At 40.4% G+C, this 16,092-nt stretch overlaps 1 protein-coding gene across 1 annotated transcript in view; it reads left to right on the forward strand.

Annotated features, from left to right (window-relative positions):
• The first annotated feature begins 226 nt into the window (after positions 1–226).
• Positions 227–16,092, forward strand: part of ADAMTS18 (ADAM metallopeptidase with thrombospondin type 1 motif 18) — a 79,940-nt gene continuing 64,074 nt past the window's right edge. The window contains exons 1-3 of the mRNA XM_069967891.1: positions 227–400; positions 485–563; positions 4,870–5,186. Coding sequence (XP_069823992.1) covers positions 227–400; positions 485–563; positions 4,870–5,186 — 570 coding nt within the window. The remainder of the gene's footprint in view (positions 401–484; positions 564–4,869; positions 5,187–16,092) is intronic.

Below are 16,092 nucleotides of genomic sequence, written 5' to 3' on the forward strand. Positions count from 1 at the left end.
AATGTACTTGAGTGACACAAAGAGGCGTGAACAGGGGAGGGGGCAGGAGAAGAAATTCTATGCTGGGTTTAGAGTGCATTGTATTATTGGGAATGCTGCTGCATAAAGCTAAGTCTAGGGTTAAGATGATCAGTGGAATCACTGAGTCTTCCTTTCACTACCTGAGAACATTAGCAAGCAGAGGGACCTTACATGCCCTGGATGCAAAAATGCCACCTACTTCAAGATGATGAGAACATCCTGTCTGTTGCTCTGCATGCTTCTTGGAACAGATACAGGCTTGCATGCTGTGCAGAAGATGGATTATTTTGTACTCCTTCTGTGGACATTACCTGTCACTATCCTGAAGTGCACCTCTATGCCTTTCTTGACAATCCTGTGGATTGGAAGCTTGGACAAGGCAGGTTTTAAGATACAAATATTTAAATAAGGTAAATTCCTCAATGCACATCTATCACTTATATCATCTGTTCTTGTCTTTCAGACATTTCAACTCTACTGTCTATGTGTATCATTTGCTGTCTCCTTAGCTGGTGACAGTGCATTTCCAGGAATTAATCAAGGTTTGTATCAATACTTTACTATTGTATAGTTCACATTTATTCATATATATCCAAATTCTAATTGGCGTGTGTGTGTTTTTTTGTGTACTTTTTATTGTTCAGGCTTTTTTGGCTATTGTTATTTTATGTTATAGGTAAAATTTATTACAAATAAAAATTCCCTAAATTTTGCATTAGCAGAATCTGATACTCAGTTTACAAATATTCTGGATGAGAACAAATACAGGTAAATAGCTTGTCAGGAAGAACGTCTGCAATAAAATACTAATGTATAATATTTTACTTTATTGGGCTTTTCAGTCTGAAATTTTCTGAAAAAAAGTGTCAGATTTCTGGACTATTAGTTTCTAGATAAATGGAATTTTTTTTGTCCATTTTAGTATGTTGCAACTTTGCATATGCCACTACTTTAAATCCCTTTCTTAATTTTTTTTATATTATCATAAATGTATTTAAAGGTTTATAGGAAAGAGTTAAAAAGCAACTGGAGCTGTGGTTTGGAGGAGCATGTTTTCTTGGGTAACCCTTTCAGGGCATTTCATGCCTGCCCTGCACTGACAGGATTAATTTACTGTCAAGTTTAATGACTAGGCCTCACAGTGGGGCTGTAAAGTCCTGCTCTCTCTGTGATATAATGAATTAATGACAGGTCTAGAGCATACTCTGAGCATTGCCTTTCAGTCTGCTAAGGAATTCGCTTCTCCTGCAGATGTTGCTTCCTGCAGACCCAGTCTGGGAATCTCTGCTATTCATTTATTTCAGCATTAGCTACTATCGGCTTCTACTCCTTCAAAATGATTACAATGCATATCTACATAGCTAAAGACCACATGTGCCTGGTATACAAATATAACAGTATCTTCTGAAGTTGTTTTACTATACAAGGAACTTATGTAGAAGGTAACCCAGGTAAGGATTGGTAGGGACGAAGAGTGACCCCCTCCCCCTCCCCTTACCTAGTTATAAAGTAAATTGTAATAAATAGGAATTTACATGAGATGACACAGAGGGCACTGCTGCATGGCTTTGTTTACTATATTACTATGCAGGCTAGCAAGCAGTATAGCTAAGATCTATATTATATGCTGATTTCTTCTGCCAGAAGTACCCTTTTTCAATCCTACTTAACTAGAGCTCAAGGATAAATAGTATATAGCTACTACAGTAGTGTCTCATATATCACATGCGTTGTATAGTAGTGTCACCTGCAACATTTACCCCAAACTCTCCCTGTTGGTTCCTTCAAACAAATCTGTAACCGACTATGTTCATTTTACCACTGTAGTTATGGTCAACAACGAATTATGAATCCCAAACTTTTAAACCTAAACAAACTTAGAGCTTGTCCATCTAGTGACACTGACATTATAAAATTTTTTGGACATGTCAGAGAGACACACCGGTTGAAACATTGTTTTTTTTACCTGAATATGCCAATAAAGGCTTGAAAGCCTGTTCTTGATGTCAGGGAGACATGTCAAAAGAGTGTTCGGACTTCTAGAGAACAAATGTGGAGAGGACCAGGCTGCAACGTGATCCGCTCCCCGCTCTGTGTCAGTGAAATCGTCTGACTCCTTAGACTTATATTAAGAGCCTGACTCATCATGTGATACAGAGCCGGGACAGGACTGCACTGAGCATGGATAGGTATACGTGTGAACCCCTGTGAATACGTGTGAGCCAGAGTGATCAAAACTTTTGACATGTCTCTGTGACATGTCAAAAGTTTTTCATAATGACATTGACAGTTAAAGCTCTATGGCCTGGGAAGGGGTAAGGGAATAAAGTCATATACACTTACCTCCCTGGCTCCATTACTGCCGCTTGTACTACACGACTCCAGTCTCATTGTTTAGTGGCTTCTGGGTTTAAGGACCTGAAGTAGCAGGCCCCCTCAGCGATTCAGTGTCAGCTACGGCCACTGATTGGCTGAGCGGCCTGCTATGTCATGTCGCAGAATCCTAAAGCCACTAAACAATGGGGATCAGAGCCACATAGTAGAAGCAGCTGCACTGGAACCAGGAAGGGAAATGTATGCAATTTCTTTCCCTGTCATAATAATAGGGAATAAGTATCACATTTTGCGGGGCCTGCCAGGCCCCCGAGATCTCGACAATGGTCTTTATTTTGGATAGAGTATGGGGTCATCCATGTATATTGCCACTGTCTATAAAGTGGCTGGAGACTTAAAATTGAGTCAATGGCTGTTATTTAATGACAAATAACGTCCGTTGTTTTAAAATAATTACAATTATTTGCCATTAAATGATGACCATCCATTCAATTTCAACAGTGTGTGAACAGAGCCTTTCTGTGTTTTCAATCCACTCCTGGTTTTGGTTGCAAAATACTGACCAAAATACTGAGTGGGAACATAGCATTATAATGTTGAAATATCATCCCTGACTGCTAAACTTTGCATCATAATATCTATACTGATCAGTAATGAACATTGGTGGCACAGATGTCTCAGAATTGGTGGCAACTTTCTCGCAAAGTAAACAACCTAAATAGACAGGCAACTTGTGTGATGTGAAAGTTGTGTGAATTTTGAAGATTTAGCTGGGTTAAGAATGGATGAAAAGATCATGCAGTTGGCATAGTAACTGATCAATTACCATTCTCTGACCTGTCATAGTTGATGTCCATGTCAGAGGATTATTATGAGAGGGGCTAATGTATTTGATAGGCAGAGCATGAACAGAGCAGGCCCTTTAAATCATTTATTTGCTGACTTGTATTGTGCTGAATGGGTAATCAGTGGAACCCCCTGGTGGTGACAAATGTTTTTTTTCTAAAGGACTTATTGTAATCGTTCTTTCTAAAGTCTAAGTTTGACTAATCCTCTTTTTATGCAAGAACAAAAACATAATAGTGGAATCCCTTGTTGACCTCTATTGTTTTGATTGAGTTGTCAAATGTGCATTTAAAGGAACACTAGCATCAGAATGGCCTGAGCTGCCTTTGTTGTGTAGAATTAGCTGTAGCACTATCGGTAGTATACCTTTACCTATTATACACTGGCTAGGGTTTGTTATATTAATAAATGAAATTATTCATTGACTAATGCTTACTCCTATACATTCTTTTTCCCTTGTGTTTTTTAAGAGCTCTGCTTGCAGTCATTGATTATTATTCATTATAAACTTCCATTGGATAAAATGATCTGTGTTAGACATGTCAGGGACAATAAAGTTACAGTTATTCAGAGTCTTGTCTTGCAAGGAGCCACGTGCATCATATGAAATATTATTGCTAAAGTCATCATCTTAAAGGAGAAGTCTGGGGTCGGAAATTTTTTTCAAAATAGCCACGGAGGAGGTAGCTCAACATAACAAAATGCACCTTCCTCCCCGTCTCCAGTGCAGGGGTTCGCTGTCCTGTGCTCTGGTTCCCATTCCCCTGTTGCTTCCTGGTCTGAGCACAGACCCCGCCCCGCTACAGCCGCTGACTGGATGAGACGGTCTGACACGTCCGGATCCCGGGTCTCCACTTAGACCAGGAAGTGGCAGGGGGTCCAGGAACCAGTGGGGGACAGCAGACACCTGCGGCTATTTTGATAAAAAGCCTGACCCCAGAATTCTCCTTTAACAACCATATCCATGGAGTTTTTCCATATTATCTTCTCTGCTGCTTGGATTGTGATAGCTTTTATCAGTTGTTTTTAAGTAAAACTCTTGTTCTTTCTATATAATGCCTTTTTATGTTAAATCTACTTTCCAAATATCATGAACAATATAGGTTTAGGAAATAGCAACCCTTTAACCTTCTCCAGGTTCCATGCCTGATGTTAAATCTCTATTGAGGATATTTTGCCTCCAACACTACTATACCTCATCGGCAAACAGTAACTATCTTTACCAACCTCTTATGAAGTGATATCTCATCTGTAATGTGAACAGCACCAAGATGTCTACTTTATACCTGTTGGGCAGATCATTGGGTGTACATACATAATGGTTGGTGCAAGTCAAGTGTATTATGTACACTGCTATATTACAGATGAGATTTGTATGGATCCATAATAGGGCACCCATAGCTGATATTGGCCTATTGTATTCCTGTGACTTGAGCCTCTGATTTTATATTAAGACACACAGAGGTTTTTGGGATTCTCCTTAACAGAGGCATTCCTCTGTAGAAGCATCACATCTATTGGGGAAAACACAGTTACCAGAGGGACTCAGTGTGTCATTGCTCACACTTTATACCCCATTGCCACATACAAAGATCTGTGATTATCCCTTCTTTAACTGAATCACACAAGAGAAAAATATAATTCTGATACCTTGTATTCTGCCCTTAGATTATGTCTTTATTACACCAGTGGAAGTGGACTTCAATGGAGCTTACATCTCACATGACATCTTGCACAATAGTAGAAAGAAGAGGTCTACACGAAGTTCAAAGACTTCCTTGCACTACAGATTTTCAGCATTTGGACAGGAACTACACTTGGAGCTCCGGCCTTCTACATTGCTGTCAAGTCAGTTTTCTGTGAATGTTCTAGGTAAAGATGGATCCTTAACAGATATGGAACAGACTCTGGAGCCATGTTTTTATCAGGGATTTATCAGGAACTATGAGAACTCCTCAGTAGCCTTATCTATGTGTGTGGGCATGGTAAGTCATTTTAAAACACCTTCTGTTGCCAATAAAAGACTGAATGATGAGTTATAAGCTTGAGGTATGGTACTGAACGTATGTTCAGTTTCTACCTTATCTCCAGCACTGCAGAACACAGTTATTTACATACATGTCCACCTTATAGCCAGAAATTTGGAGGTGGATGACATGACCATCTTCATGGTGTCTGTATTGTTTATGATATGAGTATGGAGTATACAGCCGTGGAATTCAGGTCTGCTGCATTTAACTCAGTAGAAGAGATGTCCATCATCTAAATATGCAGCTATAACAGGTCATTTCTAGTGTCTTTGTAGTGTATGTATTGCCTTAACACTCTCTGTCCATGTCAGCGCCTAGATCCATTGGAGGATCCTTGTTGCTCTTGTCATCCATTGCAAAGTTCTTGCTTCTTAACAGTTTACAGGGAGCAATCACTTGTGGATACCCGGGGGAGGGGGGGGGGGTGTATAGTGATGCATTATGTTATATGAAACATATTTTTAATGTGCAATCATTTCTTAAAGTATATAATTTGAGCGATATTCCCTATGTGTCTGCTGTGTTTTGATAACCTGTTGCTTTTGGTTACGGACTGCTTTGGGTAGCCAAGATGGGTCACTGTTGCTAAGTTCAATGGCAGTCACCTGACCTGTCCCATTAATACTGGCGGTTGGCTTTCAATAACAATTCAAGCAAAGGGGATAGCAACATCAGGGTGACAGTTTAGAGAGGAAGCTGGAGGTGAATACATTCATGAGGAAAAAATATAGAACAAGGATGTAAGTTACTTTGTTAAAAACAAAATATTTTGATATATTTAAGTATGATGATTAACCAGATAAAGTATTGAATGTGACCCCATCCCCCCCCCCCTCTATGAACCGAAAATTCCTTAGTAGTTATTTTACATGGCTTTCTAAAGCCAAAACAAGAACCCTTCAGTGCTGATATGCTCCTACAGCTGAATTGATAATTCTCCATTCCGTGGTCTTAAAATGTTTCTGATTCTGGAGTGCAGTATCATCATGGCTCTCACACATGCAGTGGTGTGGAACCCCAAACCATAGTTCATTGTAGAGGGATTGACTGTTTTAGCCTCTTGTTTGCTTCTTTTAACAGAAGCACTTTTATCTTATGCATGCATTCCTTTGCTTACAAAGAAACACTTTGTTTCTAGGTTCCTTATGTTCTTTTTACCTTTGTATATATATCAACAAACAGAACTTTTTTTGTTTACCTGCCCTGGAACAGGAGACAACACTGTTAGTTGTTAGGAAGCCATGGGACTATCATGGGGGTAAGAGGGCATTAGCTTTTATATAATGTCTAATATGGATTGGGGTAATAGTGATCATTGCTAAAAATTGTGCACATCTTGTTAAAGGAAGAGGTAAGGTGATGTATGGAGTCCGCCAAGAATAATACCAATGATTACCTTAAAACAGACTAGACTAATGTTTTACAATATGACAAATATGATGCTGTCATCAGAATGTGGTTTATCTGGTAATATTGGGTACTAGAACTTAATGTTTTATCATTGTCTACTGTTTTAAGATCAACGATGGAACATTGATTTAATGTAAAAGACATTTAGCAGGTACATGAATCATAAGCAGGCAACATAACATAATAACAACAACAACAACACAGGAACATAATAAAGAATGTATACTTACCCATCCATGTGCCCCCACAATGTTGCTTACCAATTACTGACAGCTGCCGGCCTCCTACAGCTTCTGCTGCTGAAACGTCACATACCCCACTGATAGGTTGCCCTCTCAGCCAATCAGTGACTGAGGTGGAGGGGTCGAGATGTTTCAGCGGCAGGGTATGTGACATGGTCTGGCTGTCAGAAAGACCTGAGAGTAGAGCTGCAGGGGTTCCAGAACGGGTAACTATACTTTATTATTTTCAAGCACCCCCCCCCCCCCACATAACCACCACCACCTGTCAAGTTTTATGTGACTTCCTCTTTAAGACTATATTCACACATAATATTTTGGTCACTATTTTGGTGAATTATTTGTTTAGTACATTTTAGCTAAAAACCGGGAATGGGTCAAAAACATAAGAAAAGGTGCATTAAAGTTTCATCCCTGGTTTTGGCTAAAAATACTGACAGAAATACTAAACAAAATGATATGTGTGAACAGAACCCTAAAGGGGTTTCCCAGGTAAAAACAGATTCACTGTCCACATAACAGGTCATCAATTACTAATCAACGGAACGCCTACACATGGCATCCCTATCATTAGCTGTTGAACATGCGGACTACACAATAAACGGACCTGGGAGCAGCTGGCTTCATTCACTTCGTAGAGACTGGGCCTGGTTACTGTAGCTCAGCTGTCATTCACTTGACTGGGAGCTGAGCAGCAGTTGTGCATCACTATCACTACACAAGGAATAGAGCCAACTGCTTGTAGCCTCTTTCACTTTGTAGTGCAAGCAGTAACAGCTTATTAGTGGTGGATAGGCCACCAATCTGTTTTGCCTGGAACACTCCTTTACAGTTCAATAAAGGAGCCACTTATTAGGCCAATTTTGGATTTATGTACCAAGGGTCAGAAAGTCTCGGCTTCAAGATGTTTAGACTTTTCTGAGAAACGATGACTATTAGGTGCCGTAATGTTGATATAAAGTGATGCACTTGGGGGGTCATTGTACATTGGAAAGAAGTATACCTAGCATAGGGATGACAGTTCATTAGCTCATCAAAATGAATGTAATTAAGTGATGTACTTTGAATTGAAGGACTTGTCCAATGATCTGTGTACGGTTCTATTCCTTTTCTGTTTTTGGTGTTATCTACACAGTTAGCAGGTATCTTATTGTTAGTGGCTGTCAGTCCATTTAATCATGTCTTCCTGGAATCCTCTCTGCAGGGCGCCGTAAAGCAGATCTGCTAATTACCTAATGATGTGATGTGTTAAAGCTTTTCTGGTCATTTAGATGCTGATGAACGAGTTTAATTAAGGGCATCCTGGGTTCTCACCTTGCAGCAAGTTACTCTTCCTCTATCAGAGCTCTGCTTGTGAGTCTCCTTCCAAAAGAACTAGGGAGTCAATAGTTAAAAGTATCTGTTCATGATTTGTAAAATGATCAGTGCGGCAAACTATCCCATCAGAGGCCAAGTTTAGCCATCACACTGTCAGTCTGAACAATATCTCCGAGACTGAATAGCTTCAATATCCTTTTTACACCAATTACTTTTGTCACTTGGATGCCCCTCTTTCCAGCTTGCTTTGTTCAATGCAATTAAAGTGGAAGTGGTGGTTCTTTTATACAGTTGGCAGCTCTTATCTTTTCTTTGTGGCTTTCATTAGCAGTAGCTTCACAACAATAAAACTGCAACGACCCCGTTCTTTCAAGCCTCCAGTCTTCACAATAGGACTTGGAAGAAATTGCATTTCAATAGACTGCAAGGGTCTCTTTGATCTAATTTTTGGATGACCCAAATGATTCAGTCATTCAGTTCACTGCTGTCTTCTAATCTATGTATTGAATGCTGTGTGGTGAAAGAACTCATTTAGAAGGGGTTGCTAGGCTGAGTGATCTGACTGTGACAGAGGAACCACACAGAATCATACACATATATATCTGCACATTGATCAATGGACTGCTAATGCAAGTGGCTTTGGCAACTTAGACACTTGGTCTATGACCAGAAATGATAGCCACTAAAAGTATATATAGAATAATATTTATGAGCATTTAATTTTCTCAGTCAGTCAATATCTAGTTATACTTGAGAAAATTGCACAGTGAACACATTACAACAGACAGACCCAGTTCAATAATATTCTGATCTTTTAAATGTACTAAAGGTTGCTGTGTACATTAGACTAATGGCATATGAACTTGTCAATTTCAGTATAATGTTTACTAGGTGTTACGCTGACATTCATTCTGTAGATGTTAAGGAAATTATGGCTCTGGCATGAATAAAGTCAACATGGTGATTTTCTTCTTCTTAAAGGGGTTGGCCACTTTATAGTAAAATTGTTCAGCGTACAGTATTAGTAACTGTACTCACAGCCCTTACTGACAGCAGCTCCCTGTGTACCTCATAGAGCTAAAATAAAACTCTCCTCTAGGCTGTGCTGTCCTGCTCTGTGGTGAGTTCATCCATAAGATGGCTGACATGGAGGAGCATGTGACCATGGCCTGATCCCAGTTTCCTCCATAGGCATATAAAGTGGCTTAGTGGGAAACATGGAGGGGGGGTACATGCTCCTCCATGTCGGCCATCTTATGGACAGATTAACCACACAGCTGGGTAGCACAGTCTGATTTTAGCTCTATGGGGTACACAGGGAGCTGCTGTCAGTAAGTGCAGTGAGTACACTAATTCTGTACATTGAACTATTTTACTATAACGTGGCCAACCCCTTTTGGAGAAATAAGCTGCCACCAAAGGTGTCTGACAGTGGAATACTCCCCTCTCCACATTAAAATCACATACACACCCTGGGAAAATAAGCATGCATGTGTATGAGTGTATTTTTTGTATAATAAATATTGGAGTGTGGCCTTAACAGGTTGACGTGGAAGGTGAGAGGTGAGCAGAAAACAAAGTCAAGTCATGTAAAGATGTTGTTAGTGTATACTTGGTTTCATCTTTAACCAGTGATCCTGTCCTTGTCCATCAATTGGTATTTATCCCATATGAGAGTTGAGTTTGACATTTGTGAGCCATAACATCTGAAAAATAACAAAGATTTGCTTAAATACTAAATTATTTAGACACTTCTTTAACTGTAAGTTAGCTTTTGGCACTCTCAGTTCCCAATTTGGTTTAAATTATTTTTTTGCTGCATGTCCATCATTGATATGTATTAAATTCTGTTTGGGCTACTGTCAGCTGTTCTGTACCATCTCAGGTGGTCCGCTGGATTTGTTACACACTGTGATTTAATGTCCCCACAATTCCCAGTGCCCGCCTTCTCCAAATGCAGATTTTCAACTGAATCAGCAGCAGATTTGAAGAGGTCAAATCCAAAGTAAAAAGTAATAGATAGCTGGAGGTTTAAATCAGAAAATGATCTAACTACTAAATATTAGTGGTGGTTGGAAGAATGTTGACCGCCCCTTTGTGACAAAATCATGTGAAAACCTGCAGATTGCTCTGATTTTGAAGCTCTAATTTTTTACTCTGAAAAACTCTTTTCCTACTTGTTTGATTGCAATAATGGGAGGTTACACCTTGGTAGGAAGCAGTTTATGGGTCTAATGACAAGTGACAAGCCGATGTCACAACTGTTGTAAATATGAGAAAGGGGTTTAGGAGCAAGTTTACAGATTCTCTATTGCTGTTTTACAAGCTCCAATCTATAAAAGAGCTTGGGAACAGTGCAGATTTACGATATGTGGCATCAAGGAAACTCATTGTGCTTTTAGTCCCCTTGAAATGTCACTTTTTCTCTATTCCTCGATAGCTCAATTCACAAGCCATAAATAATTAAATTTTTTCCCCTCTACTAATTCCGGCTTCCCTTCCAGACTACACAGGGAATGAATAACGTTTGTCTTGCAATATCAGAGAGCAGGACATTAAAGGGACATTCACATCTCCTCACACTTTTTTTTTGGTAATGTCTTAAAGGTTGAGAAACCATAGTAATTCACAGATGCCTACTATATAATAAAAGCCATATCCCATACTGCTGCTTATTAAGATGTAATAATTGGAAAGGTCAGACCATGAAGAGACAATTTCCACGCTATTGTACAATTTAAAAAGTTACAGAGATACTATAACTTATAAGATATAGAAATATTTAATGTCTTCAATGCTTGGACCTTCTTTGTATTGACTGTCCCTTCCAGTGTGCAGATATAATTATTTTTATACATATGCAAATGAGCTGGTAGAGCTCAGATGGGGTTCTCCAGCCTGTAAGAGCCCAGCTCAGTGTTGCCTATCCATCTTCAAACACGCCTCTTTCAGCCCTTGTAATTGCCTGCTCTGTTTTCTAGACTGAGGAAGCCTGGCCTAAACTCGGCAGGATGGTGCATGCGCATGGAAGCTATCTTCTCCCGGCAGCCTCAGAGCTTTTTAAAGAGGACAGCTTACATGTGCATGCACCTCTCTGCAAAGAGACAGCACTTGCACAAGAAAAAAGACTAGCAGTTACAAGGGCTGAAAGAGGTATGAAAGAGGACAGATGCGCCATACTGACCTGGGGTCTTTCAGCCTGGGCAATGCCTTCCTGGACACTTCCAGATCATTTGTATCTGGAGTATAACGTAAAACCTGATTAGATGACCTGTCTGCACAGGGGCTTTAGTAGGCAAAGTCGTGCAGACGTATCTCTGTTTTGTAGGTTCTCATTAAAAGGACAAAAAGAACATAACCCTGTTGTATTCAAAAAGTTCTGTAAAAAGGCTGATTTTGTAATATCTAGAGAAATACTTAAATTGCACCTTTCACTTTAAAGACCTAGCAGGGATATTTTAACCTCATCTATGCTGACAAAATTAATTAGGAATAAATAGAAGTGGTTGCATGGTGTGTTTTGACCCTATACGCACCCTGAGCACAATCCTGTATGCACTTGCTAAAGTGACTTTTAGTCCATGAAGCAGTAGCTGTAGGATATGATTAGTCCCTAACGCTGTCATCTGAACATAGCGCAATGCCAGAAGGGCTTTTTTCCCACGATAAAGCCACCCAGTGAGTTGAGCATTATCCCACAAGTTTATGTATGGTATGTTACTGCTGGACAAGTAAAAAATGACTGGAGGGGCCCTATATCTAGCTTCCTATAACATCTGCCATAGTTTGTGTCTGAGACAAGGACTGATGTACAGTATATTCTGATGAAATACCCCTCTACCCCTGAACACCCAAAGACACAAGTTCCTTGACTCAGATATCATCTAACACTGCGGGGATTTATCTGTATGTATATGTATCTGTATATGTACTGGGATATGTATGTATCTGTAAATCCCTGCCCTAATGTCCCACAGTGGATTTAAAAAGAGGCAATTTCTCTCAATAAATCTGATGAATCTGAGGCTGCCGTGTGGGAGTCTCAAAAATCATCTGGCACCAATTTTTGCTATAATTCATATTCATTTGGGCACAGAATCCATCCATGCCCTCTCTGCTCCCTTAGCTGCCACTCTGCCCACTTATCAAACGAAAAGGGTATCAGCAAAAAGTCCTCTGTCTCTATGCTATAAAATGTCCACAAAGCTATACCCAATCTGATAAAACAAAGCTCAAGAAGCAATTCTGAAGGTGTTCACCTTCTAGAGGCTTCAAACCCACATCAAAAGCACTGAAAGGCAGCAAAGGAGAGAATCACAGAAAAGTTCTGATACTTCCCAATGTACATGAAAGCCTGGAACGCAGGTGTAACAATCTGATCTGTCAGCTGCCCCTTGATTTTTCCTAGATGTAAAAGGTTTTCATGTCATGTTTATCCAGACCTGTATAATGCTTCAGTGCACAGAAATAATGTACAATCGAGTGACTGCATGCCCAACATATAAACCTCTAATGCTCCGTCTCTGAGAGATAAAGTTAATAAGTAAACTCCGAAATCATGACTATCCCCTGCAAATCTATGGAGCATGGATATGTTTGCAAGTGCTTGTGATTCAATTTGACTGGACTGGTGTGTGTATAAATACAAAATTTACACAGATATAATAAATATATCAGAGGTGATCTTGTCAAATTCTATACCATATTATCCTGAGGTAATGGAGGATTCATTATTCAGAACTGTCATCTATTAGTGCAGAGAGCAGCTACATAAGGCAACACCCCTTCTGGAAGACTTGGGACTTCTGCTCATCACAAAGGTAATGTATCCTGTGGTGGTGCATGAGAACTGGACATTAGGGGGGCCTTTACAAAGAGAGATTTATCTGACAGATTTTTTAAGCCAAAGCCAGGAACAGACTATAAACAGAGAATAGGCCATAAACTAAAGACTAAGATTCCTCCTCTTTTCAAATGCATTCCTGGTTTTGACTTGAATCTGTCAGATAAATCTTTCTGTGTAAAGTCACCCTTACTAACAGGTTCGATCTCAGATTACTGTGATCTACTAGGGTCCCTACAACATAACACCATTTTCATCAATTTATCATAAAGATACCCTTCTAATAGGAAGTGTCTAAAGTGGGCACATGTACTGTCTAAAAGAATACACCATAGGCAGTTAATTTGGTGCTGCCTTAAGGTGGTCAACCAGTCACTTGTTTGGTGGTAATGAGTGACGCCACTGCTGTGGTGGTTGGTCGAGGTATAGCTCAGCCAGATGGTAAAGTGTTGTGACGCCAGTGCCAGGTGGGCACACAGGTATGGAGGCACACTTGCTTTTAGTTTAGAGTGGCATACTATACCCTTTACCCTGTGGTTGATGACCTTGGGTACCTATCACGATGGTCCGGAGTGGAGTTGTGACCCACCCGGATAATCGGTACTGCCACCCAAAGAAAGGGGAGGTATGTGGTATCTACTGTGTAGGTGCTTGAGCAGTAACCACTGAGGTCCGTTAGCATAAATAAATTTTCTCTACTGTAGAAATACTTTGTACAATAGCTGATAGTGGGTGGTAGACTTGACAAGACAGGAGCTGTACCGAGGACCTTTAGAGTAATAGAGCTGAAAGTAGTTGAGAGGAGTCTGTGCTGAGAGTCCAGAACAGTGAAGAGGAGTTTGTACTGCAGGTTCAGAGTAGCAGAGAGGAGTATGTCATGAGAGTCCCAACCCAGGGTAGAAATGTGTTCTGCCGGAACTTTAGAAGAAGTAGAATACTGAAGACTTGAAAGTAGACGTTTACTTGTGCCCGTGTTTTTAACCTTTGTCGCTATACCACTCTTTGCCACCCAGTGTTGGGTGACCCGTCCTGTTAGGGTGACACAAGCCCCAGACCTTGTTACCTGGGTTGAGCAGAGCCGCCAAGATTTCCTGGTTTCATCAGCGCTGCGAGATTGAGTACGTAGGCTTCTAGCAACTTTGCTCTATCCGGATCAGTTCCTCTGTTATAGGATACCGTCCCGTACCTTTAGACTTGTTTTTAGCGTGGGTTGAGGTCTCTCTGACCAATCCTCTCCCCTGAGTAGCTCAACACTGCATAGTGTGGGAAAGTACTGCTTTCAAGAAACTGGTGTCTGAATCTCCCATGTACGTCTGCTCTACACAGGAACCCGACCAAGACTAACTAGTGTGGGTGTATAATTCCTCTCCCCATGTGACAACTTCCTACAGGTGGTATAATATGCCCTGTGAGTGGTTGAGAAGAAAGCATAGAAAATAAAGGAGCTCAGGTATAGGTAGAGAAGAAGAGAAGGTCCTCATTGGTGTACAGATCACAACTAACAACAACCCCTTGGTTACCCGCAGCTGTGCAAACCACACGTCCGTAGTGGACTTTGCGGCCGCAGACTGCACTACAAATGTGCATCAATAGGGCACTATGCTTCTTGGAGCACTACATTGACTCTACAATAACATCTGTGCTGCAAATCCCATGACCTTTTTTGTGGTACAGACTGCAGCCCCATACACATGTACAGATGAGTAAATGGGGCCATTAAATAACATTGGTTCTATGTTTTGTCCACAATTGCGTGTCCACAACTGCAGGTGTGTAAATAAGGCCTTAGGTAACTTTTAGGTAAGGGAAACATAGAGTACATTTCATATATCAAGCTGTGCTCCCAGAGTGCAGAAAATTGCATTTTTTCTTCAGTGGAAAGAGGCTTTTCTAAGCTTCTGAGCTCCCATCCCTCAATCTGCTTTGAGCTCAACTTGCATCTGACTGTTAATCAAGCAGGTTGAGTATGTATGTATGTATGTATGTATGTATTTATGTATGTATGTGGGGTATGATTTACAGGTTACAGCAGATCAGGAGCTTGGAAATACCTGACACTTTTCATTTGAGAATAAAAGCATTTTTCTATGTTCTGGAAGCACAGACAGATATACAGTATGAAAGGTGCCACGCGTCTCCATCAACAGCTATCGAACAGTGTCAGCAGTTAAAAACATGAATTATATCTGACAGATTCACTCTAACCCCTTGCCTCTTCAGCCTGTTTTGGCCTTAACCCCTTAGTGACCCATGACATATCTGATACGTCATGGTGCTGCGGGGGGTGTTCAGAGCGGGGTCCCGCCGGGGGGGGGGGAGATCCGTTCTTCTGCCCGTGCCGGGCCTCAGGGTCGGAATGACGCTGATCCCGGCTCGGCAATAGATTACTATGGCCTGCAGCAGGCCATAGCAATCTATGACCGATCTGATTGATCTTTGCTGTGTATATACACAGCATTGATCTCTATGAGAGATCAGTGCTGTTTATATACAAGTCCCCCAGGGGGACTTCTAGTTAATGTAAAAATAAAAGTAAAAATGTTTTTTTATTAATAAAAAATCCCTTCCCCTATTAAAAGTCCAAATAACCCCCCCTTTTCCCATTTTATAAATATAAATAAATAAACAAATAAATAAACATATTTAGCATCGCCGCACGCGTAATCGCCCAAACTATTAATTAAGCACATTCCTGATCTCGCACGGTAAACGGCGAGATTCCCATGCTTATAGCGCTTTTACCCTTTGGTCTATGGGGCTGTGTGATGTGTCATTTTTTGCGCCATGATGTGTTCTTTCTATCGGTACCTTGATTGCGCATATGTGACTTTTTGATCGCTTTTTATTACAATTTTTCTGGATTTGTTGTGAAATGCGCAATTTTGCACTTTGGGATTTTTTTGCCCTTATGCCCTTTACCGTGCGAGATCAGGAATGTGATAAATTATTGGTTCAGGCGATTACGCACACAGCAATACCAATTAGTTTGTTTATTTATTTATTTTTATTTATAACATGGGAAAAGGGGGGTAATTCAAACTTTTATAAGGGG

Source organism: Dendropsophus ebraccatus, chromosome 4 (assembly GCF_027789765.1).
Source record: "Dendropsophus ebraccatus isolate aDenEbr1 chromosome 4, aDenEbr1.pat, whole genome shotgun sequence".
In the NCBI taxonomy this organism is placed as follows: domain Eukaryota; kingdom Metazoa; phylum Chordata; class Amphibia; order Anura; family Hylidae; genus Dendropsophus; species Dendropsophus ebraccatus.